At 44.6% G+C, this 26,361-nt stretch overlaps 1 protein-coding gene across 4 annotated transcripts in view; it reads right to left on the bottom strand.

The window, feature by feature from the left end:
* Positions 1 to 26,361, bottom strand: part of LOC120988662 (E1A-binding protein p400-like) — a 194,341-nt gene that overhangs the window by 146,513 nt on the left and 21,467 nt on the right. For 3 of the 4 annotated variants that reach the window (XM_040416268.1, XM_040416267.1, XM_040416269.1), the window contains one exon: positions 14,919 to 16,279. In XM_040416268.1, the coding sequence (XP_040272202.1) occupies positions 14,919 to 16,241 (1,323 nt within the window). In that variant the 5' untranslated portion in view covers positions 16,242 to 16,279. Of the gene's footprint in view, positions 1 to 14,918; positions 16,280 to 26,361 lie in introns of those variants that run through there. The other variant, XM_040416270.1, reaches the window with a different exon arrangement.

Raw genomic sequence — 26,361 nt, 5'->3', positions numbered from 1 at the left:
TAATCATACTTTTTATTACTATATACTTATTACAGTATGCTGAAAAATGGTAGGACCTAACAGGCTTTTACAAGAGACAGCCCGGAGGACCCTTATCTGGTACCAGTGATGCCCTGCCCTGCACTCATGTAACCGGGGATGACGGTCACAGCACAGGATTGTGACTGTGTACAACAGCTACCCTTCGACCAGTCATCACGCAGGCAAGGTAGCGGAATAGTATGTCTAGCTGTCTCAACTACATACAGCCCCTGATGTATCTCAAGCTGTAGAAACTGGTTTAGTTTGGTAAAATTGAACCGTGCATTCCTTGACAGTGATAGCTGTAACGCCCCCAACAGTGACAGCCACCATGCCCCTCATAATGGTGACTGTCACAATGCCCCTCTTATCAGCGATGGCCACATGGCTCTCCCTATAATAGTGACAGCTACTATGCCCCCATAGAAGTGACACATACAGTGCCCCCATAATAGTGACATGCGCACATATCCTTAAACACACTAAAAACCAATGTGCCCCACATAACAGTGACAGTTACAGTACACCCTAAAAGAACATTAACAAACATAGTGCATTCATTAGCTGGCCACGGTGGTCCGAACCGGTCAACAGTGCCCCCATTAATGCCACCAGCCACAGGTACTTTGGCCTTCTCCCACAGTGCTCCTCTGGATGTGCAGAACCTGTCCTGGAATATACAATTGAGCGCCCTCTGGTGGCACTCCATCAAAAGACAGAACTCCATACTCTACATCAGAAGGGGTGGTTGTGGGACCTCATAAATGCAAACACGTCTCTGTATCCTGATAAGATTTTATATAAGGAGAAGCCTACATACTTGATGGTAATAGCAGTGACTATTAAAGGAAAATAAGTGACTGTCCTTAGTACAACAAGGTCTTCTAATGGTTTCCACTCTCCCCTATGGTGCGTTTGATACACAGTATTTTGATATGCGGCACTCATAGTTTTAAGTCGTTTGTGCAATTCCTTACACAATGGCGTCATAAGATGCACAGAATTATCAAATGGGTGCACACTGCATAATAAATGTGGCCGAGCATGCATGTGTATGGGGGGATGGGAAGGAATAGCTATTATCGCTACAAGCGTTCAGCCAACAGCTATCTAAGACCTTATTCACATGTTCATGATATCCTTGACTAAACTGGTCAGTCTACCCATGGCAATATCAGTAAAGGGTCTGTTGTTGGGCCATGTGTCATCCACATTCCATGTGCACTGCTAGGCTGAAAAGATTTCAGAACATCTCCTACCAATTGTCAGTGAAAACCACTGACAAAATTTGGATGCCATCTCTGTTCTGTCACTGTTTTTCATGGACTAATAGACTTCAGGGTGCTGTGTTCTCCATGAGTCACTGATGTGCGAATACGCCTTAAGGTGTAGACACTGGCTACTTCCTTAAGGGCTATGGACACTTTTGCGGAAATTTTTTACTCATTGCATTTTACTCATTTTGGGCTAAAAATCATTTTTTTCAATTGGTCCTTATAAAAAAAAAATTTGGCTGTTTTTGAGATACAGGGGTTAAAAATCAGTCTGTTTGCAGAGTATCACTTCTCAGTGCCCTCAGATGATGGCTCATGTGAAGCCTTATCTCTGATCTCCTGACCTCATAAACACTCATTTAAGCCCTATTCTTATCAGTTTGATAAAAGTTTAGCTGTAATGAATGTTTATAAGGTCAGGAGATCAGAGATAAGGCTTCATCAGTAGTCAGCTGACAGGACTATGGCTGGGTTCACATATGCGCTGTGACGGAGTTCACTGTACCCAGCATAGCCGGATACCACTGTGCACTGCTGGATCCCCATTCATTGTAATGGGATCCGATAGGGATCTGGCCACTTTCCGGTATACACTCACCTAAAGAATTATTAGGAACACCTGTTCTATTTCTCATTAATGCAATTATCTAGTCAACCAATCACATGGCAGTTGTTTCAATGCATTTAGGGGGGTGCTCCTGGTCAAGACAATCTCCTGAACTCCAAACTGAATGTCAGAATGGGAAAGAAAGGTGATTTAAGCAATTTTGAGCGTGGCATGGTTGTTGGTGCCAGACGGGCCGGTCTGAGTATTTCACAATCTGCTCAGTTACTGGGATTTTCACGCACAAACATTTCTAGGGTTTACAAAGAATGGTGTGAAAAGGGAAAAACATCCATTTGCGGCAGTCCTGTGGGCAAAAATGCCTTGTGGATGCTAGAGGTCAGAGGAGAATGGGCCGACTGATTCAAGCTGAAAGAAGAGCAGCGTTGACTGAAATAACCACTCGTTACAACCGAGGTATGCAGCAAAGCATTTGTGAAGCCACAACACGCACAACCTTGAGGCGGATGGGCTACAACAGCAGAAGACCCCACCGGGTACCACTTATCTCCACTACAAATAGGAAAAAGCGGCTACAATTTGCACAAGCTCACAAAAATTGTGAAGACTGAAAAAATGTTGCCTAGTCTGATGAGTCTCGATTTCTGTTGAGACATTCAAATGGTAGAGTCCGAATTTAGCGTAAACAGAATGAGAACATGTATCCATCCTCTGATGGCTACTTCCAGCAGGATAATGCACCATGTTACAAAGCTTGATTCATTTCAAATTGGTTTCTTGAACATGACAATGAGTTCACTGTACTAAAATGGCCCCCACAGTCACCAGATCTCAACCCAATAGAGCATCTTTGGGATGTGGTGGAACGGGAGCTTCGTGCCCTGGATGTGCATCCCTCAAATCTCCATCAACTGCAAGATGCTATCCTATCAATATGGGCCAACATTTCTAAAGAATGCTATCAGCACCTTGTTGAATCAATGCCACGTAGAATTAAGGCAGTTCTGAAGGCAAAAGGGGGTCCAACACCGTATTAGTATGGTGTTCCTAATAATTCTTTAGGTGAGTGTATATGCCGGCTTTCAGACAGACAAAAAATGCTGCGTGTAGTATTTTTTGTCCGCCTGAAAGCCGGCATGTATGCCGGATACAATGAATTCTGGCAGTCTGTTCCTCCACAAGAGCAGACTGCCACAGTTCACAGCACATATGGGAACCCAGCCTAAGAAGTGATACTCTGCAAACAGACTGATTTTTAACCCCCGTATCTCAAAAATGGCTGAAAATAGTTTTTAGCTCAAAATGAGTAAAAAGCAAGCATAAAAAACTGCCCCGGAGGTGTCCATAGTTTTTAAGCCACCTAATGATTGGCGTGCATTTGGTGTATTTGAACAGGTAAAACACATAATAAATGTAGGGCACGCCATGTACTCTTTTGTGTTGCAATTTCTGACAGAACTATGGATGAAGTAGGGTCTACAAGATTAGTAGTGGTGGGGACATACATACGTTCATATCCTACGTGAATTGGACCATATCCTTACGATTCCAACATGGCTGCGACATTGTGTTCTGATATACAGGGAGTGCAGAATTATTAGGCAAGTTGTATTTTTGAGGATTAATTTTATTATTGAACAACCATGTTCTCAATGAACCCAAAAAACTCATTAATATCAAAGCTGAATATTTTTGGAAGTAGTTTTTATTTTGTTTTTAGTTTTAGCTATTTTAGGGGGATATCTGTGTGTGCAGGTGACTACTACTGTGCATAATTATTAGGCAACTTAACAAAAAATTAATATATACCCATTTCAATTATTTATTTTTACCAGTGAAACCAATATAACATCTCAACATTCACAAATATACATTTCTGACATTCAAAAACAAAACAAAAACAAATCAGTGACCAATATAGCCACCTTTCTTTGCAAGGACACTCAAAAGCCTGCCATCCATGGATTCTGTCAGTGTTTTGATCTGTCCACCATCAACATTGCGTGCAGCAGCAACCACAGCCTCCCAGACACTGTTCAGAGAGGTGTACTGTTTTCCCTCCTTGTAAATCTCACATTTGATGATGGACCACAGGTTCTCAATGGGGTTCAGATCAGGTGAACAAGGAGGCCATGTCATTAGATTTTCTTCTTTTATACCCTTTCTTGCCAGCCACGCTGTGGAGTACTTGGACGCGTGTGATGGAGCATTGTCCTGCATGAAAATCATGTTTTTCTTGAAGGATGCAGACTTCTTCCTGTACCACTGCTTGAAGAAGGTGTCTTCCAGAAACTGGCAGTAGGACTGGGAGTTGAGCTTGACTCCATCCTCAACCCAAAAAGGCCCCACAAGCTCATCTTTGATGATACCAGCCCAAACCAGTACTCCACCTCCACCTTGCTGGCGTCTGAGTCGGACTGGAGCTCTCTGCCCTTTACCAATCCAGCCACGGGCCCATCCATCTGGCCCATCAAGACTCACTCTCATTTCATCAGTCCATAAAACCTTAGAAAAATCAGTCTTGAGATATTTCTTGGCCCAGTCTTGACGTTTCAGCTTGTGTGTCTTGTTCAGTGGTGGTCGTCTTTCAGCCTTTCTTACCTTGGCCATGTCTCTGAGTATTGCACACCTTGTGCTTTTGGGCACTCCAGTGATGTTGCAGCTCTGAAATATGGCCAAACTGGTGGCAAGTGGCATCTTGGCAGCTGCACGCTTGACTTTTCTCAGTTCATGGGCAGTTATTTTGCGCCTTGGTTTTTCCACACGCTTCTTGCGACCCTGTTGACTATTTTGAATGAAACGCTTGATTGTTCGATGATCACGCTTCAGAAGCTTTGCAATTTTAAGAGTACTGCATACCTCTGCAAGATATCTCACTATTTTTGACTTTTCTGAGCCTGTCAAGTCCTTCTTTTGACCCCTTTTGCCAAAGGAAAGGAAGTTGCCTAATAATTATGCACACCTGATATAGGGTGTTGATGTCATTAGACCACACCCCTTCTCATTACAGAGTTGCACATCACCTAATATGCTTAATTGGTAGTAGGCTTTCGAGCCTATACAGCTTGGAGTAAGACAACATGCATAAAGAGGATGATGTGGTCAAAATACTCATTTGCCTAATAATTCTGCACTCCCTGTATGAGTGTCATGGTGTTTTTTATTGTGATGTTTTTAAGTACGTTTCATTTTTAATAAATAGTTTTGTATGATTTAAAGGCATTGATTCATCCGTGCAGCCACAGATAGAGAGTGTCAACCATCACGTTTTTTCATACAGCTGATTTGACATTGGGTACGTCTTTTTGGAGTGAGCACCCATTCTGTGTTTGGGGGAAGTTTTGAGCCACTGAACATCTATTCATATTAGTCCCCCTAGACTCTCATTACTGCAGTATACTGGGATTTCCTTTCGTCTTCGCCGTTTGGATCCAAGGACATGATTTGGGGATGTTTGTTGGGGAGGGGGCTTATTTTTACAAGAATAAAAGGGAATGTGTTATTAGAAAATGGCCTACTGTTTAAATCAAGTTAAACATATTTTCATTTAGTTTTTTTTGTTTTTTAGATGTCTTTCCATGCAAACAAAATCCAGAAACCTTGCAGTCATTCCTCCCTCATTGAGTTCTGTTTATTACTGGCAGCACATTCCTGATTACATGGTGATGTGCTGATGATAATTGTACATCTTTCATCCTCATAAAATATAAAAATCAGCCGACAAACGAGTGATTCCTTGTTTATCAGCTGATCGGCGGCACAATTATACCGCCATATATTAGGAATGAGCGCTCCTATGAACACTTGTTCCCAGTAATTGTCCCGAATATCGTGCAGTGTAATCGGAATTTAGAGATTTCCTAAAATGATTTTTAACACGTTCCTGCAGCATGGCCTTGAAACAGAAGATTCATACTTTCCTGCTCCCTGCCGCTGTCTCCATCTTTCGGTGCCCGCGCTGTTCACATCTGGCTGGCTATGGGCATAGTCACATGCTCCGCTCCAGCCAATGACTGGCTCTAGTGGTGATGCGGCCACAAGCAGCGTTTCACCGCTAAAGTCAGTCATTTGCTGCAGAGGTGCTCCGGGACCGGAAGATAGAGCCAGCGAGACAATAACTAGTAAGCACTTCCTTCACTGCAGAGGACGGCGCTCAGTGGTTATTACCGCCTCCTGCCAATCCAGTTATAGGTGCCCTGCAGTAACCAGTAAGCACTTTCTTCACTGCAGAGGACGGCGCTCACTGGTTATTACCGCCTCCTGCCCCCAGTTATAGGTGCCCTGCAGTAACCAGTAAGCACTTCCTTCACTGCAGAGGACGGCGCTCACTGGTTATTACCGCCCCCAGTTATAGGTGCCCTGCAATAACCAGTAAGCACTTCCTTCACTGCAGAGGACGGCGCTCACTGGTTATTACCGCCCCCAGTTATAGGTGCCCTGCAATAACCAGTAAGCGCTTTCCTTCACTGCAGAGGATGGCGCTCACTGGTTATTACCGCCTCCTGCCCCCAGTTATAGGTGCCCTGCAATAACCAGTAAGCACTTCCTTCACTGCAGAGGACGGCGCTCACTGGTTATTACCGCCCCCAGTTATAGGTGCCCTGCAATAACCAGTAAGAGCTTTCCTTCACTGCAGAGGATGGCGCTCACTGGTTATTACCGCCTCCTGCCCCCAGTTATAGGTGCCCTGCAATAACCAGTAAGCACTTCCTTCACTGCAGAGGACGGCGCTCACTGGTTATTACCGCCCCCAGTTATAGGTGCCCTGCAATAACCAGTAAGCGCTTTCCTTCACTGCAGAGGATGGCGCTCACTGGTTATTACCGCCTCCTGCCCCCAGTTATAGGTGCCCTGCAATAACCAGTAAGCACTTTCCTTCACTGCAGAGGACAGCGATTACTGGGTATTACCGCCTCCTGCCCCCAGTTATAGGTGCCCTGCAATAACCAGTAAGCGCTTTCCTTCACTGCAGAGGATGGCGCTCACTGGTTATTACCGCCTCCTGCCCCCAGTTATAGGTGCCCTGCTATAACCAGTAAGCACTTTCCTTCACTGCAGAGGACAGCGATTACTGGGTATTACCGCCTCCTGCCCCCAGTTATAGGTGCCCTGCAATAACCAGTAAGCGCTTTCCTTCACTGCAGAGGATGGCGCTCACTGGTTATTACTGCCTCCTGCCCCCAGTTATAGGTGTCCTGCAATAACCAGTAAGCGCTTTCCTTCAGTAAGCATGCTTGATAAAGACCGCATTGAGCGGTTGAAACGTTGCAGAGGGGAATAAAGGATCCACTATCTTTTTCACCTGACGTCTGGAGTGCTGCCTCATTCTTTTGTTATTTATATCTACAGTTAGCCGTTTGAGCCTGCGGCTTTGAGGATTTTTTTGCACCCTTTCTTCTTTTTGGTCTTGTGCTGCTGGATATCTTTTTGGTGTTTTTATATATATATATATATATATATATATATATAATTTGTCCCCAAAAGGTCCATAAAAGACCATGGGGGACACAGACTTTTTTGGTACTATTTCCACTGCAACTGGAGCATCCAAAGGAGCCCCAGTTACAGGGGAAACCAGCCTGCTTGGGAAGGGGCTTTGTACAGGTCAGAGTGGATCAGGGTCTACTGACCCTGTAGCTCTGCGCTCTTCTGCCCCCAAGACACCCGGCGATCACGTGATTGCTGGGTTTAAACTGCAGAGAGCTCCTTGAGGAGAAGGCAGAAGCACTGATAAACTTGCCTGCCTTCTCCTCGGCTCCCCCACTCTCACTAATAGCCAGGGACCCATCCTGCTCCAGACTCCTGCCACAGTGCAGGGGCAGGAGCTGTCATCCTTCGCTGTGCAGCGCTCCAGGAAGAAACACAGCTGATCGCATGATCAGCTGTGTTTCTGTCCAGCAGGACGGGGACCGCAAAGCATGGCTTTGGGGGCCGCATGAGGCCCGCGGGCCGTGCACCCCTGATGTAGATGGTATTGCTATTTCAGCCATACTCACTTCTAAAAGCTGTAGAAAGCCTACAACCGAGCTATCTCTACAGAAACATTAGCAGCAGAAAAGCTCAGAGGTTTTCACCATGTGCCAACGTAGGATGCCAACTTTCCAAAAAGTCAGTTTGCCAAATTTCTGCTCCAGCTGTGAGGTGGTACAATCAAACTTTCAGGTTTGATAGCATCTATCACCCCAGATCACAGAAGGAGACTGCAGAGCAGGGGCATAACTACCATAGCGGCAGGCCATGCGACTGCTTTGGGGCCCGGGGCACAAGGGGGCCCAGTCTTAGTTGGGATTATCTCTTCTTCTACTGGAGGTGAAAACTTGGTCAGGACTCTACCCTCTAAAGGAACAACTTTTAGCAAATGAAGCAGTGGAAAAATGGCCCAGGGTCATTGAAAAGGGTTTAGGCAGAAACCCTTCTGTACTGTGGGGGGGGGGGGGGGCCTGGTTTGATCCTTGTTATGGGGCCCGTACGTCTCTATGTACACCACTGCTGCAGAGTACTGATGTCTACAAGGAGTAAAAATAGTCTGTCCTCTCTTTCAACACTCACAAGTTCTACATTAAGAAGCAACATCAGCACAAAAACTGCTCCTCATAAGCTTCACAGCTTGAGTCTCTGAGGCGGATGAGCTGCATTCAAGCTGGATTTATCTATAAGCAATGACAAGTGTCAGCCCCTTCACCACCTCACAGCCTGGATTTCAGATATTGTAAACCAAGAGAGGAAGAAGAGGAGCTTAGAGGTGAAGAGAATAATAGTGAAGACCCCGAGCTCAATCCCCAAAAATACATGGACTTACAACAACACCTACTATCAATAAGAACTTTGCTGTGGTTCAAAACGCATAGGAAAGCCATATATTACAAATAAGCAGAGGATTGGATGACAGTGCTGGCTTCTACCTGGATTCTCAAGGTGGTGTAATATTAATCTCTAGTAGTGTTTTGTGGTTTTCTCCTAACTTCAAGCGAAGGGAAATCATAACTACATACTATGACATTTCAGGTCTCCAACTTGATACTCTCCATTTGTTGGAAAACTACAAGTCCCAGCTTGTTAGGACAGTCTGCCACTCTGATGGCATGCTGGGACTTCACAACTGGGACAGATAGCAGGCCACCGATTTAGAGAACTGTTTGCTACTGAGGCTGAACCCTTCCTGTTTTAGCACGGAAAAAGACAGGACCACCCAATGGTTTGCCAAGTATGGCATGGAAAAACTAGCTGCATCGAGCCCAAACCTCAACCTGATCAAACACCATGGGGATGTGTAGAAAGTAGTGGAAAGCCTTCTCAGAAGAGCAGCACTGGTTGGTATAGAAAATAAAAAGGATCAGTTCATAAATCAGCTTACAAGACCATTCAGGGGTGGAGAAAGAGGGGTTGGAGACTGAGTCGTCAGAGGAGCTCTCTGCTGGATTACGCTGTCAATGCCAAGCTGCAGAACAGTGTAAACCTTATAATAAGTCCCAATTACATTTTTATGTCAAGATACCTGCATTTAATGATATAAATGAAAAGACCTCAACGTTGCCTGCAGTCTTTAAGAACCTACCAAACATGCACATATCTAGTTTGCCGTGAAGAACAATCTATAGTCCAGGGAACCATCCAACACTTAGATATATATCTTGATATATACTATTTGCCATACTAGGATATGTTATGGAAAACCAAGGGTGACCTGATTCTCGGGGCTGAGCAGAAACAACTGGCAATTGGGCTATTTCCATATCTGCATGTAACCGTGTGGCACAGACCTGATCACTCAACCATACGTGACTGCCTCCTTGGCCCTTCTGGCCATCTCCTTGAAATCATTTTTTTTTTTACTAATTTGGAAACAACAAAAGCAAATAGTAAAAAAAAAACTGGGTCCAATGAGCATGTACCATGGGCCAGCACCACATGAGATAACATTTCGAGAGATTTTCTAACTCTATGTTGTGCCATTCCTCTGTTATTCCTGTCAGAACACACTCAGATACCTTCAAACCAGTGGTGACAGTGTGAGAAGGAGAATGGTAGCACCCAGTTGTCATTCCATCCATAAATTTTCAGTAGTAATAGCAGAGGAACCACAGAGTTCTCAGAAAAGATGTTATCTTGTGGAGAATATTCGAGATTTCATAGGGAATATATACACTTTCCAAGAGGTGCTGAATTTTCCAGAAGATGAGACACATTTGGGGATAAGATAGTAGAAAAAGGGAAAATGGCACCAGAGACATTTCTTCTTCAAATAGTCAAAAAATACAGTTCACAGAAATATTGTACATAATGTCATAATGTATTGGTGTGCTGGTTCATGCATATTTGACCTGTAAATATGACAAGAATGATATCTAAGAGTCCTTTATATATCTACATATTTATATCGAGAAGGTAGAGGTTTAAAGGAGGAAACAGAGAGAAGGGACTGGCAGGTAAACATGAGAAGAAAGCCAACAAAGACACTTCATGTGGCAAAGCAAGCCAATGGTGGGTCAGGCGGGGAAGGCGGCTAGTAGCTATGTGTATACCAGTGCACAAGAGCAACCGCCTTAAAGTTCCACTAAACTTACAAGTCAATTCACCTTCTAGGAATATGAAAGGGCATCTGTCAGAAGATTTGGACCTATGACATTGGCTGACCCGTTACATGTGCTCCTGGCAGCTGAAGGCATCTGTGTTGGTCTCATGTTCATATGTGACCAAAAAATTTTTTTTTTCATATATGCAAATGAGCCTCTAGGAGCAACAGGGGCGTTGCCATTACACCTAGAGGCTCTGCTCTCTTTGCAACTGCCGCGCCCTCTCCATTTTGATTGACAGGGCCAAGCAGTGAAACATCATCACATCTGGCTCTGTCAATCAAAGTGGAGAGAGCGTGGCATTTGCAGAGAGAGCAGAGCTTCAAGGTGTAACGGTAACGCCCCCATTGCTCCTAGAACTCCATTAGCATATATTAAAAGGTCATTTTTCTCAGCAATGCTGGCACATATGACCATGGGACCAACACAGATGTCTTCAGCTGCTAAGTGCACATGTAACAGGTCAGCCAGTTTCATAGGTACAAAACTGCTGACAGATGCTCTGTAACAATCTACTAAAACAAAGAGGTGCAGGAGATGACAGCACACAGGTTAGAATGGAGTGCGGCAAGGACCCTTGAGGAAAGGGGGCCCAGCTCAAGTTGGCTGCATCCGTTAATGGGATGGGTGGCAATAACATGTGCTGGGCTCCTCTGGCCACAGGCCCTACGACAAGGAGAGGGCGGCAAACAATCTCAGTGTTTAGGGGTATTGCAGTTTTACGTTTTAATATTCAATATTCCCCGCTCACCTCTCTGGTGACAATGGCTTGATTATTAATAGTGTGCAGTGGGCACTACAATGGCAGAGGGAAACCACAATTTTGCCCATACCTTCTGACCAATAGGTTCCTATGAGAATGTCCCTTGCACTATGAGTTTAGTGGACATTTAAGTGGTGGTGGCTGGAAGCACAGCAGCATTGCTAGGTGGAAGTCAATGGCTAAGTTACCAATGTGATTCTTCCTGAATGAGAACACAGACACGGCCGGCAGCATTTCCATACACAGATCCATATTAAAGTCCTTTTGGTGCATAAAAAAAAAACAGGAGTTTTTTTTTTCCCTTATTATCTCATTCCTGTGCCAAGTTATCATCGCGTTATCTTCCTTGGCTATGAGGCCCAGGAGTCATATCATGACGTGCTGTCATCATGGAAATAACGGCACAGGAAGGAGACATTGAAAACATTATTTCACTATTTTTTTAAATGCACTAAAGGGGCTTTGCTCTTCTTGATGTTCTCCTTCAACATGTGCAAAAATTGATTGATAACAATAAAAAAAAACACTAAGTAAAAAAAACAAGTAGGATCCATATTTTTTTACATATTGACCATCATATTTGTAATGTCACTGATTGCACTTTAGAGGGGGTGTCCAGGATTAGAAACCATGGCCGCTTTCTTCCATTACCAGCTCGCCACCTGGGTTGCATCTGGTATTACTTTGAAGTGAATGGGACAGCGCGGCAATACCACACACAACTCCTGGACAGACGTGGTGCTGTTTTTGGAAGAAAGCAGTCATCTTTTATAAATTTTGGACAACCCCTTTCATTTATATCAAATGATTGTCACGTGTGTGCAAGTAAGGCCTCATTCACATGACCGTTTTGCTAACCCCATACTGCGGATCTGCAAAACATAGATACTGGCCATGTGGGTCCATGATCTGCAAGATGTGGCCAAAGATAGGACATGTTCTATTTTTTTCATGGCAGAGGCATGGAACTGGGAAGCACGCAGAAAAACACGGAAGCCTTTCCATGTAGTTCCAGGTCCGTGCCTCTGTGCTACAAAAGATAAAACATGTCCTATTTTTGGCCACATCTTGTGGATTGCACACCCATTGAAGTCAATGGCTCCGCACCGCGATGTAGGGTGCACACCGCCAGTGTCCGTGTTTTGTAGATCCACGGTTTGCAGTCCACAAAATGGAAACAGTCGTGTTAATGGGGCCTAAAGCCACGTTTACACACTGCAGTAGCCACATGTGCCTGAAACCACGCCCACATGCTGGGCGGAGCTTTCATATACTGTGTTAATTGGTTGCCATGAATACTGTGGTTTTACCAGCAAAACCCATAACCATTAACTATCACCCCCACTGTCCGAAAACCCTGCCCACAGTCTGTGGCGGTGGTTGCGGCCGCATGTGGGCACTGCGACGTGGAAACCCAGGCTAATATCGACTGAGTGACATTTTCAGATCAATGTCTTGTGCTTTGGACTCTACATATCTCGCCGTTCAATATGGATAGAACTAAAAATAAATGTTTCACGAGAAAAATGGGGAAAAAAAATATTTCAAACCAAAAGTAGACAAATGCAAGAATCACACATGGGCACGTGTGAGAATACCACAAAAATGTTGCTCATGCATTTCAATGGGTTGAAGAGTTTTCATCGGGCCCTTTCACCCCTGAGTTTGGTGGCAGCGGTGGGGTGATTATTTTTTTATTTTATTTTTATGGTCAGGCAGATCATTTAACCGGTCAAGGCGGATCCGCCAGCGTCACCCCACAATATCACCTGTCTCAAGTCCCGGAAATCTCTCTCTCGGGGTGAAGGAGTAACATGAGAAAATGATGGCCTTTAAAATATGGAAGTCGATACATCTGCTTAGAAAAAAAAAATACTGGAATGAATGGGAAAAAAAAAGAAGGAAATCTGAGATGAGGCCACATTGTAGAACCATCAAAAAGGTACCTGAAATGGCTGCTGCTGGGATGAAAAAGCAGCAGAAACATTGGGAGGAAGCTGGGTTGCTATAGCAACAGGTGTACCAGTCTGCCCATCTTTTCCTGTCACAATCTTTACCTGAGAGGAAATATTTCAAGAAGAGGAAAAATCATTCTGTTTCGATCTTTTTCCTCACCCATAGTATTATGGAGTCCAATATTCAATGTCAGTATTAGAAAGGGCTTTGGACTTCAGGTTTGGCTCTGAATTGAGCAATCATTGCTGGAATGGAGAATCACTGGTTAGTCATTGCTCTAAAGGAAGGCAAAGTGGCATGACGGACAGGTGTCACACAGAGGCGCCCCCAACACTTAGTAAGCGATGGATGCTGGAGCCCTTGGAAAGGGGAAGACTTCCAGGGCAGGGTTGAGGAGCACTGCAATAAGCGAGAAGTGGGGAAACAGTAAAAACAAGGGGGGGGGGGGGGGGGGAGGGAAGAAAGACAAGAAGGAAACACAGGTACAGCAGAAATGGTTGGTGTCTAGGTGACTGCGCCGCGCCCTACATACTACAGCTCCCATAGAGAGGAGCCAAGGCAAGTCACTGGAGTCAACCTTCATCATCACTGTTAGAAAAGATGAGTACCATGACCAACACCAGTGCCTGAGACGGGAAGTAAATCTACAGATTATACCAAATACAAGGAAATTCCTTTAATCCAACATCTCATCAGGCTAAAAATCTGATAATCTAGTACTTAGTTTCAGTATAAAACGATATAATGTGAAATTTCTAAAGACCTGAAGCAGGTCCAGGTTCTTCATAAAGGTTCTGAGTTTTATACCATGGTTTTACAGCACCCAATAATCCAGAATATCAAATAATCATGCACTTGTCGCATTTAGGTCCAGGTCACATTCAGTTTCACACATGTGCCAGGTGTATATGTCAAATGTATCTGTAGGTCTCCATTCAAGCTAAAGGTTTACCGCCATAGACCAGTCTGACGGAGGCCTAAGGGATAGGACAGACACTAATGCTGGATTAAAGGAATTTTTATACAGAATAAAGTGCACCTATCATTAGTAGTTTCAGAACACTCAATAGCAAGAGTTCCCCAAACTCGTTGCTGATCAACAGATGCGCTAATAAAAAAAGAACAAAAAAACAACAACAAAAAAAGGTAAAAAAATAAATATGTGAAATAAAAAAAGTTCAAAATAAATCTATAAATGTCCATAAATAAATTGATAACTATAAGAACCAATCGACAGAAACTGAGAATCCACATACTGGTTCACCAAAATGAGACCTTTAATAGGGACAATAACGAGTAGTACTAAGTCCCACCCGTGATACAGTGACACAAACAAGCATTTTACAACCCTTCATTTGTGGTCATTATTCCCTGCCTCTGATTCAATCGATACTCAGGTTTCTGCACCTTTAACATATGTGGATACTATCATCACTGATGGCATTGCAGGGGTTATGGAATATCAGGAGCCCTGTGTCCTCGGTGCCAAAAATGACAACTGTCATGTGTGTTATTTCCAGGTATGATCTACAGATGATCCCATTAACTCCTAGGTTTTGCCACCTGACAACCAAATCCTACAAAGGTGACCTAGGTCCTACATGACATTAGAAGTAGCATACTCTCTTGGGGTACATACATCAAGATAAAGAACAACATATGTACTTATTGTAGGAAAGAAGATGGCAACAAACTAAAAGAGGAATGACTAAAGAGCGCCAACATCCATTTCAGCTTCCCGCAATGGAACAAAAGGCAGATCTTACCTCATCATTAATAACCTCAGATTGTTCTTCTTCATCTTCCTCTTCTAGATCTAAGTCGTTTTGTCTAAGGTAACCGTGGAGACCCATAGAGGGTTTCTTCTTGAAAGCCAGAAAATCCATTATGTTTCCTTGAAAGTGTTGTAGGAAAAACAACTCAATGAGATAATCTTTGAAGTTTTCCTTCATTGTTTTCATACTTTTATGATGATGCTCCAAGCACTGTTTCCTCATCTGGGCATCTTCAGCAGTTGCTGGTGGGATCTCCTCAAGTTTCTTACTTTGTTTCTTAACAGTGTTTACTGTTGGAGTAAGAGGAAGACTAGAGAGTCCCTGGGGACCAGAAATTCGTGATGGACTTGTTGGTGTTGGTGGAGTTGTTATGCCAAAGGATGTAGCCCCTGCTACTCCTGCTATCATTCCTCCAGAAGTTCTATCAAAACTAATAGTCCTACCCAGCTGCTGGCTGTGGAGAACCTGCTGCTGCTGAATGAGCTGGCCTTGTATAATACTGCTTATCTGTGGCGGTAGATTGGTTGTGGTTATGTGGCTTGGTGTGGTCAAAGTCTGCATATTTGCTCCACTTGCCACAGGACTCTGAGGTCCAAGGTGATGAATGGTTCCTCCAGTTTGAGAATGGGGTTGTGACAGTCTACGTTCCCGCATGCTGGCTTGTGCCACCCCAGATGGAAGTTGTACCTGAGCTGTGGCTCCCTGTGTTATCTGTGTAAGACCAGATCCCTCTTGAAAAACAAAATGACTACCATTTGAAGGGCTCAAGCTGATCTGTCTCACAAGCACACTAGCATCCACAAAACCACGCGTGGGACTCTGGCTGCACATTCCCAAACTAGCTCCAGCAGTTGCTGTTCTGACGCCTTGTAATGCTTGGATGGGCACGGCATTAGGTTGCGTGGGACTTTGTGTTTGTACCTGTTGAGACATTGGGGATGTGACCTGAATATAGGATGGAGAACTGTGTTCAAATCTCCTTTGTTGGGAACTGAACTGGAACCCAGGAGAGGCTGGATTAGGGATAGGCAGTGGAGTCAGTGTTATCTGCTGGTTTCCAGCAACCACTTGCCCCACATTCTGTAGAGTAATGTTCACATTCTGACCAGCAACTGGATTCCGGCTCATTATTAACTGCTGTATCTGATAACCAGGGGATTGGGGTCCAGGTGAACTGACTGGTGGAGCAAATGATGGTGCAGGAGACTGGGGCAAATTTGTTTGCATTGAAGATTCTTCTCCTTCATTGCCAGTGAAGGACCTGGACCGCTGAAGCTGCCGTGTAGTGTTTGGGGGCCCGTTACCATGATGCATGGCTTTCTTGTCTCAGCTTTAAAGATAACAAAGGCTTCCTGATAAATTAAACAGAAACAGCAGAAGGTCAGAATTTTCCCCTTAAGGCTATGTTTACATGACCATATTTTCGGAATGCACATTTTTTGCGGATCGCACATGGGCCCATTCATTTGTATAGGGCTGTAAAAAATGTGGATGGCACACGTATGTCACCATGTGCTGTCTGCATCCGTGCCGTAAATTATAGAACATTTCCTATTCCTGTCTGTTTTGCCGACAAGAGTAGGAATTTTGTTAATGGGGCCCGCAAAAAGTGCAGGATGCACGTGGCAGGTACAGTTGAAACCAGAAGTTTACATACACTATATAAAAAGACACATATGCATGTTTTCCTCAATATCTGACATGAAATCAGAATAAACATTTCATATTTTTGGTCAATTAGGATTACCATCATTATTTGCCAAATGCCAGAATAATGAGAGAGAGAGAATGTTTTAAGGCATTTTTATTACTTTCTGCAATGTCAAAAGTTTACATACACTAAGATTACTATGCCTTTAAAGGGAACCTGTCATCAACTTTAAGCTGACCTCACTGAACGCGGCATAAATTAGTGACAGAAATGCTGATCTCAGCGATGTGTCACTCATGAGCTAAAAGTCAGTGGTTGCTGAGAACCAGCATCATAATCATTACAGCCCGGGCCGGGAATAGAGTCAAATCTACCTGAGAAGAGTCCTGGTTATTCCTAATCTCCTGCTCTCCCCTCCGATCTGCTGATGGTTGGCAGTTCTCTCCTAGAGAGAAAGGGAGAAAACTAGGTAGAAGACGGTCAGTCATCAGCAGGTGGGCAGGGAGAGCAGGAATCCATGGATAATCATGACTCTTCTCAGGTGGACGTGACTCTTTTCCAGGCCCAGTCTGCAATGATTGTGATGTTGGTTCTCGGCAACCACTTACTTTGAACTTATAAAGGACAGACCGCTGAAATCAACTCACCTGTCTTTACTTTATTCTGCCGTTAGTATGGGCAGCATAAAGATGATGACAGGTTCCCTTTAAACAATTCTGGATGCCCATATGATGATGTCATGTGTTTGGAAGCTTCTGTTAGGTGTGTTGGCAACATCTGAGTTAATGAGAGACACGCCTGTGGATGTATTTAAATGCACACCTGAAACACACTGCTTCTTTTAGTAGCATCATGGGAAAGAAAGTCTAAAGAAATCAGCCAAGATACCAGGAAGAGAATTGTGGACTTGCACAAGTCTGGCTCAACCTTGGGTGCAATTTCAAGATACCTGAAGGTGCCTCGTTCATCTGTACAAACAATTATACGCAAGTACAAACAAGATGGGAATGTCCAGCCATCATACCGCTCAGGAAGGAGACGGGTTCTGTGTCCCAGAGATGAACGTGCTTTGGTCCGACATGTGCATATCAACTAGGGATCGACCGATTATCGGTTTTACCGATATTATCGGCCGATATTAAGGATTTTGACAGTTATCGGTATCGGCATCTATTTTGCCGATATTCCGATAACATATTGGGAACACAGAAAGCGCTGCTCTCAGCGCTCTCTGTGTTCCCTCCGCAGCACAGGGGAGAAGGAAGCAGTGTCTCCTCCCCCTGTGCTGCTGCTGCCGCCAATGACAGGAGAGAAGACAAGAGGAGGGGAGGGGCTGTGGCCGCTGCGCCACCAATGAAGATAAGTCTCTCATTCATTCATATACAGGAGGCGGGAGCTGGCTGCAGAATCACATAGCCGGCTCCCGACCTCTATGAGCGATAGCTGCGATCCGCGGTAGTTAACTCCTCAGGTGCCGCAGATCGCAGCTACCGCTCATAGAGGTCGGGAGCCGGCTATGTGATTCTGCAGCCAGCCCCCGCCTCCTGTATATGAATGAATGAGAGACTTATCTTCATTGGTGGCGCAGTGCGCCCCAGCCCCCAAGCATTAATCATTGGTGGCGCAGTGCGCCCCCCACCCCAATCCCGGCCAATAACAAAAACATCGGTGGCGCAGTCCCCCCCTCCCCCCCCCCCACCCAGTATTACTCATTGGTGGCAGTGGCCACAGGATCCCCTCTCCCCTCCTCCTCCGATCGGAGCCCCAGCTGTGTAATCCTGGGGCTCCGATCGGTTACCATGGCAGCCAGGACGCTATTGAAGCCCTGGCTGCCATAGTAAGCTCCATGCTGCTGTGTGCACAAAGCACAGAGCAGCAGGGACAGTGGTTAATTTTCAGCAGATTTGTGTAGGAATTTTTTTTTTTCTCAAAAATGAAAATTCCCAGAATATCGGTATAAATTATCGGCTATCGGCCTGAAAGTTCACAAATTATCGGTATCGGTATCGGCCCTAAAAAATCAATATAGGTCGATCCCTAATATCAACCCAAGAACAAAAGCAAAAGACCTTGTGAAAATGATGGTGGAAGCCGGTAAGATTGTGTCAATATCCACAGTGGAACAAGTATTGTATCAACATGGGCTGAAAGGGCACTCTGCCAGGAAGTTACTCCAAAAGAAACATAAGAAAGCCAGATTAATGTTTGCAAATGCACACAGGAACAAAGACCTACATTTTTGGAGACGTGTCCTGTGGTCTGACGAAACCAAAATTGAACTTTTAGGCCATAATGACCATCGTTACGTTTGGAGGAAAAAGGGAGAAGCTTGGAAGCCTAAGAACACCATCCCAACTGTGAAACACGGGGGTGGCAGCATCATGTTGTGGGATCGTTTTGCTGCAGGAGGGTCTGGTGCACCTCACAATATAGATGGCATCATGAGGAAAGAAGATTATGTGGAAATACTGAAACAACATCTCAAGACATCAGCCAGGAAGTTAAAGCTTGGGTGGAAATGGGTCTTCCAAATGGACAATGACCCGAAGCATACTGCCAAACTGGTTACAAAGTGGCTTAACTCCTTCCCGACATATGACGTAATAGTACGTCATGGCAGCAAGTCACTTGCCACATTTTGATGTACTATTACATCATGGTGATCGGGCGGGCACCGGAGCGGTGCGTGCCCGATCACTGCAGGAGCCCGGCAGTCCATGATAGCCGGGCCCCTGCTGTATGCGCCGGCATTGCTGTAAAAGCCGTGCCAGCGGATTAACCCCTTCTATGCCGCGGTCAGAGCTGACCGCGGCATAGAAGGTGCATGCGAAGGGTGAGGGAGCCCATCGGGTCCCCGCGCTGCTGTGGCGGGAACCCGAAGAATGACAAAGCAGCCCGAAGCCTTGCACAGGTTGCCCAATGCCTTGCACGGCATCCGGACCTGCCTTCTATGGGTGCCCAGGAGATCCAGCCTCAGGCCCGATCTCTTAGGCAACCTGTTAGGCCTCTTTCACACAGGCATCCTGGATTTGCTCCGGATGCGTCGCGTGTGCATTGCGGGAATCCCGCACAAGTAGGCACGCAATTGCAGTCAGTTTTGACTGCGATTGCATTCTGATGTTCAGTTTTTTCCACGCGAATGCAATGCGCTTTGCACGCGCATGAAAAAAAACTGAATGTGGTACCCAGACCCGAACCCGGACTTCTTCACTGAAGTTCGGGTTTGGGTTAGGTGTTCTATTCATTTTATTATTTTCCCTTATAACATGGTTATAAAAGGAAAATAATAGCATTCTTAATACAGGATGCTTACTAAAATGTGCCTTGAGGGGTTAAAAAAAATTAAATAAAAAAAGATTAACTCACCTCATCCACTTGATCGCGCAGCCGGCATCGTCTTCTTTCTTCTTCTTTCAGGACCTGCAAAAGGACCTTTGATGACGTAATCGCGCTCACCACGTGGTGAGCGTGATTACGTCATCAAAAGTAATTTTGCAGGTTCTGAAAGAAGACGATGGCGGCTGCGCGAACAAGTGGATGAGGTGAGTTAATTTTTATTTATTTTTTACCCCTCAAGGCACATTTTAGTAAGCATCCTGTATTAAGAATGCTTTTATTTTCCCTTATAACCATATAGACTTTAATGGTGTTGCTCATCCCTATCATCTTCTAGCAACCATGTGTGAAAATCGCACCGCATCCGCACTTGCTTGCGGATGCTTGCAATTTTCACGCAGCCCCATTCATTTCTATGGGGCCTGTGTTGCGTGAAAAACGCAGAATATAGAACATGCTGCAATTTTCACGCAACGCACAAGTGATGCGTGAAAATCACCGCTCATCTGCACAGTCCCATTGAAGTGAATGGGTCCGGATTCAGTGCGGGTGCAATGCGTTCACCTCACGCATTGCACCCGCGTGGAAAACCCGTGCTCATGTGAAAGGGGCCTTAGTGTATTACTCAGTGTGATACACTAACAGGCAATGCATTACAATACAGATGTATTGTAATGCATTGCAGAGGAGATCAGACCCCCAAAAGTTGAAGTCCCAGAGTGGGACAGAAATAAAGTAATAAAAAAATAATTTAATAAAAAAAATAAAGTTTCAAGAAAAAAACAACCCTTTACCCTGATTTTATAATAAAAAATAGAAAAAAAAAGGAAAAACACATATTAGGTATCACCGTGTCCGTAAAGACCGGCTCTATAAATATATCACATGATCCACCCCGTTCGATAAACATCATAAAAAAAAAAAAAAATCTGTGTCAAAAAAAGCCATTTTTGTCACCTTACATCACAAAAAGTGCAACACCAAGCGATCAAAAAAGTGTACCGTATTTTTCGCCCCATAAGATGCACTTTTTTCCCCCCAAAAGTGGGGGAAAAGTGCCCCTGCGTCCTATGGGGCGAATGCTGGCAATTTACATCGCAGTCTGCGATGCTGCAGCATCGCAGACTGCAATGTATTAGTGAGGAGGGACTGTAGTAGGCGGGGAGAGCGGCGGGGCCGTGCAGGCATTGTACTCTGGCCCCGCAGCTCAGTATGTACTGTATTATACGTAGTGTTAATCATCAGATCTAAACTAAATAATAATGATGCGCTCCCCCTGCTCCCCATGTGCTTACCGGTACACACATCACGCTCCTGTAGTAAGCACTAACAGCTAGCAGGCTGGGCGGCCGTAACTCATTCATAAAGTAGGCGGAGCAGGCACATGACCTCAGTGAGTTACGGCCGCCCAGCCTGCCTGCTGTTAGTGCTTACTACAGGAGCGTGACGTGTGTACCGGTAAGCACATGGGGAGCAGGGGGAGCGCATCATTATTATTTAGTTTAGATCTGATGATTAACACTACGTATAATACAGTACATACTGAGCTGCGGGGCCAGAGTACAGTGCCTGCACGGCCCCGCCGCTCTCCCCGCCTACTACAGTCCCTCCCTAGGAATCTGTGAATAGGATAATGATGGGGGGGGGGGGGTCTGTTGATGGCATCATGATGGGGGGATCTGTGGATGGGACTGTTATGGGGGGATCTGTGGATGACACATATAGCAGTGTCATCAACAGATCCACCACCCCATAACAGTGCCATCCACAGATCCCCCCCATCATAATGCCATCCACAGATCCCCCCCACCATCATAATGCCATCCATAGATCCCCCACCATCATAATGCCATCCATAGATCCCCCCACCATCATAATGCCATCCACAGACCTCCCCATCATAATGCCATCCACAGCTCCCCCCATAACAGTGCCATCCACAGATCCCCCACATAACAGTGCCACCCACAAATCCCCCACCCCATAACAGTGCATCATCCACGGATCCCCCATAATAGTGTCATGCACAGACCGCCATTAGTTCAAACCCACCAAAAGAACACCTTTTGGTTAAAAATATATTTTTTTTTATTTTCCTCCTCAAAAACCTAGGTGCGTCTTATGGGCAGGTGCGTCTTATAGGGCGAAAAATACGGTATGTCCCACAAAATGGTACCAATAAAACTGTCACCTGATCCCGCAAAAAATGAGCCCCTACATAACAAAATCGCTCAAAAAATAAAAAGAAATATAGCTCTCAGAACATGGAGACACAAAAACATCATTTTTTGTTTCAAATATGCTATTATTGTGTTAAAATGAAATAAATAGAAAAAAGTAGACATATTAGTTATTGCCGCGTCCGTAACAACCAGCTCTATAAAAATATCACGTGGCCTAACCCCCAAAATAGTACCAATCAAAGCGCCACCTCAAAAATGAGACACTACCTAAGTTTTGGTTTCAAAATTGCTATTAATGTGTAAAACTTAAATAAATCAGAAAAAGTATACATATTAGGTATTGCCACGTCCGTAACGATCTGCTCTATAAAAATGTCACATGACTTTCCCCTTAGGTGAATTCTGTAAAAATAAATAAATAAAACCTGTGCCAACCAACAACCAAAAATGTACCCAAAAATGGTACCAATAAAAACATCAACTCTTCCTGAAAAAAACGAGCCCCTGCACAAGACGATCGGCAGAAAAATAAAAAAAATAAGGCATTCAGAAAACGGAGACACAAAAACATAATTTTTTTTCAAAAATGCTTTATTATGTAAAACTGAAACAAACAAACAAAGAAAGTAGACATATTTGATATTACAAATAGCACATGATCTAACCTGTCAGATGAAAGTTGTAAAATATAAAAAATAAAAATGGTGCCAAAACAGCTATTTTTTGGTTACCTTGCCTCACAAAAAACATAATATAGAGCAATTAAAAATCCCTAAAATAGTACCAATAAAACTGGCACCTTATCCCATAGTTTCTAAAATGGGGTCACTTTTTGGCAGTTTCTACTGAAGGGTGGCATCAGGGGGGCCTCAAATGGGACAGGGTATCTAAAAACCAGTCCAGCAAAATCTGCCTTCCAAAAACCATACGGCGCTCCTTTCCTACTGTGCCCTGCCATGTGCCCTTACATCAGTTTACGACCACATGTGGGGTGTTTCTATAAACCGCAGAATCAGGGTAATAAATACTGAGTTTTGTTTGGCTGTTAACCCTCGATGTGTTAAAGGAAAAAATGGACTAAAATGGAAAATCTGCCAAAAAAGTGAAATTTAAAAATGTCATCTCCATTTTCCTTTAATTCTTGTGGAACACCTAAAGGGTTAACAAAGTTTTTAAAATCAGTTTTAAGTAACTTGAGGGGTGTAGTCTCTAGGGATCGACCGATTATCGGTTTGGCCGATATTATCGGCCGATATTGAGGATTTTGAACGTTATCGGTATCGGCATCTATTTTGCCGATATACCGATAACGTATTGGGAACACAGAACGCGCTGCTCTGAGCTCTCTCCGTGTTCCCTCCGCAGCACAGGGCAGAAGGAAGCAGTGTCTCCCTCCCCCTGTGCTGCTGCCGCTGCCGCCAATGAGAGGAGAGAAAATAGAGGAGGGGAGGGGCTGTGGCCACTGCGCCACCAATGAAGATAAGTCTTTCATTAATTCATATACAGGAGGCGGGGGCTGGCTGCAGAATCACATAGCCGGCTCCCGGCCTCTATGAGCGGTAGCTGCGGTCCGCGGTAGTTAACTCCTCAGGTGCCGCGGATCGCAGCTACCGCTCATAGAGGTCGGGAGCCGGCTATGTGATTCTGCAGCCAGCTCCCGCCTCCTGTATATGAATGATTGAGAGACTTATCTTCATTGGTGGCGCAGTGCGCCCCCCCCCAAGCCCCCCAGTATTAATCATTGGTGGCGCAGTGCGCCCCCCCCACCCAGTATTACTCATTGGTGGCAGTGGCCACAGGATCCCCTCTCCCGTGCTCCTCCGATCGGAGCCCCAGCTGTGTAATCCTGGAGCTCCGATCGGTTACCATGGCAGCCAGGACGCTATTGAAGCCCTGGCTGCCATGGTAAGCTCCATGCTGCTGTGTGCACAAAGGACAGAGCAGCAGGGACAGTGTGAGCTCCTATTCACCCTGATAGAGATCTATCAGGGGGAATAGGACAAGTATAAATGAAAAAGATTTATAAAAAAAAAAATACACATTAACAATAAACAAAAAAAATACACATTAACAATAAACATATTAATTTTCAGCAGATTTGTGTAGGAATTTTTTTTTTCTCAAAAATGAAAATTCCTAGAATATCGGTATAAATTATCGGCTATCGGCCTGAAAGTTCACAAATTATCGGTATCGGCCCTAAAAAATCAATATCGGTCGATCCCTAGTAGTTTCTACAATGGGGTCATTTATGGGGGCTTTCTACTATGTAGGCCCCACAAAGAGACTTCAGACCTGAACTGGTCCTTAAAAAGTGGGTTTTGGAAATTTTCTTTTAAATTTCTAAGCCTTCTAACGTCCTAAAAAAATAAGATGACATTTACAAAATGATGCCAACATAAAGTAGACATATGGGGAATGTTAAGTAATGAATATTTTATAGGTATCACTTTCTGTTTTAAAAGAGAAATAGAAATTTTGATTTTTTCATAAATAAAGGTGAAATATATTGACTCAAATTTATGACGATCATGAAGTACAATGTGTCACGAGAAAACAATCTCAGAATGGCGTGGATAAGTAAAAGTGTTCACAAAGCTATTACCACATAAAGTGACACATGTCAGATTTGCAAAAAACGGTCTGGGCTGAAGGGTGAAAACCGGCCAGGGGTAGAAGGGGTTAAGGATAACAAAGTCAATGTTTTGCAGTGGCCATCACAAAGCCCTGATCTCAATCCTATTGAAAATGTATGGGCAAAGCTGAAAAAGCAGGTGCGAGCAAGGCGACCAACAAACACGGCTCAGTAACACCAGTTTTGTCAAGAGGAAGGGGCCCAAATTCCGACCTATTGTGAGAAGCTTGTGGAAGGATATCCAAAACGTTTGACCCAAGTCATACAGTTTAAGGGCAATAGTACCAAATATTAATGAAATGGTACTGTATATTCCTGCGTATAAGACTACTTTTTAACACATGAAAATCTTCTCAAAAGTCGGGGGTCGTCTTATACGCCGGGTATGGCGGGCGCTGCAGTGCAAGGACGCTCGAATTATCAACAGAGAGAGCCCGGGCTATTGCCTTGCATCCCCAGCAGCTGAGAGCTGCGATGTAACCCACGGCATATGCCCCCCCTGCGCTGTACCTTGTATACCGCCCCCTGCTCTGTACCTTGTATGCCTCCCCCCTGCTCTGTACCTTGTATGCTCCTTGTACCGCCATCCTCCCGGCCGCTCGCATCTCGCTCCTACGCATGTGCGAGATTTCATGCGGCGAGCGTGGATACACGGGATCCTCACGGCCGCTCGCATCTCGCTCCTGCGCATGTGCGAGATCTCCGTGCGGCGTATCTAAGTGCAGTGCAGATGTGCATATGTGAATATGAAGAATAACATAACAAAAACATGTTCAGGGTATAGGTGGCACATGTTTAGGGTCTGGGATGCAGGGAGGTAGGACAAGGAAGGTGGTGGGATGCAGGGATGGTGGTGATACCATGGGATGGCGGTGGTACCTAGGGATGGTGGTGGGATGCAGGGATGGCAGTGGTATCTAGGGATGGTGGTGGGATGCAGTAATGTACTGCTGTGTGTTGAAAAAGGGGTAGTCTTATACGGCGAGTATATCCCAAACTCTATATTTTCAGTGTAAAAGTTGGGGGTCGTCTTATACGCCGGCATATACGGTATGTAAACTTTTGACTTTGCAGAAAGTAATAAAAATGCCTTAAAATATTCTCTCTCTCTCATTATTCTGGCATTTGGCAAATAATAATAATGATGGCAATCCTAATTGACCAAAAACAGGAAAGGTTTATTCTGATTTCATGTCAGATATTGAGAAAAACATGCAGATGTGTGTCTTTTCGTATAGTGTATGGAAACTTCTGGTTTCAACTGTATCTGCGGTTTGTGGACCGCAAAATGGATATGGCCGTGTGAGTGCAACCAGAGGATAGTAAAAGAATGGTGAAAATGGGCTGAAAAGTCACTACATCTACTAGCCGCTTTGTGCAGATGCCATGAAATCCTGTTGCTGCTTGGTTATAGGGTGGGCACATTTTCCCTTGGCAATAACTAGAGGACCACTAGAGGACCACTTGCATTTCTTCATCAAATGTGCCCACCCATTCCTGGAGATCCTGCTTTTCCACCCTACAGACAACAATCCGCGGACTGTCAGATCTGACACAGAATCTGCGCAGAAATTCATGTCAAATCCACTATTTCTGAACCTGTTTCACACGAGCGTGTGCAGTCCTGAA

This window comes from Bufo bufo, chromosome 2, assembly GCF_905171765.1.
Source record: "Bufo bufo chromosome 2, aBufBuf1.1, whole genome shotgun sequence".
Classification (NCBI taxonomy): Eukaryota; Metazoa; Chordata; class Amphibia; order Anura; family Bufonidae; genus Bufo; species Bufo bufo.
Note: the sequence above shows the minus strand (reverse complement) of the source record. Positions and strands in the feature narration are given on the sequence as shown.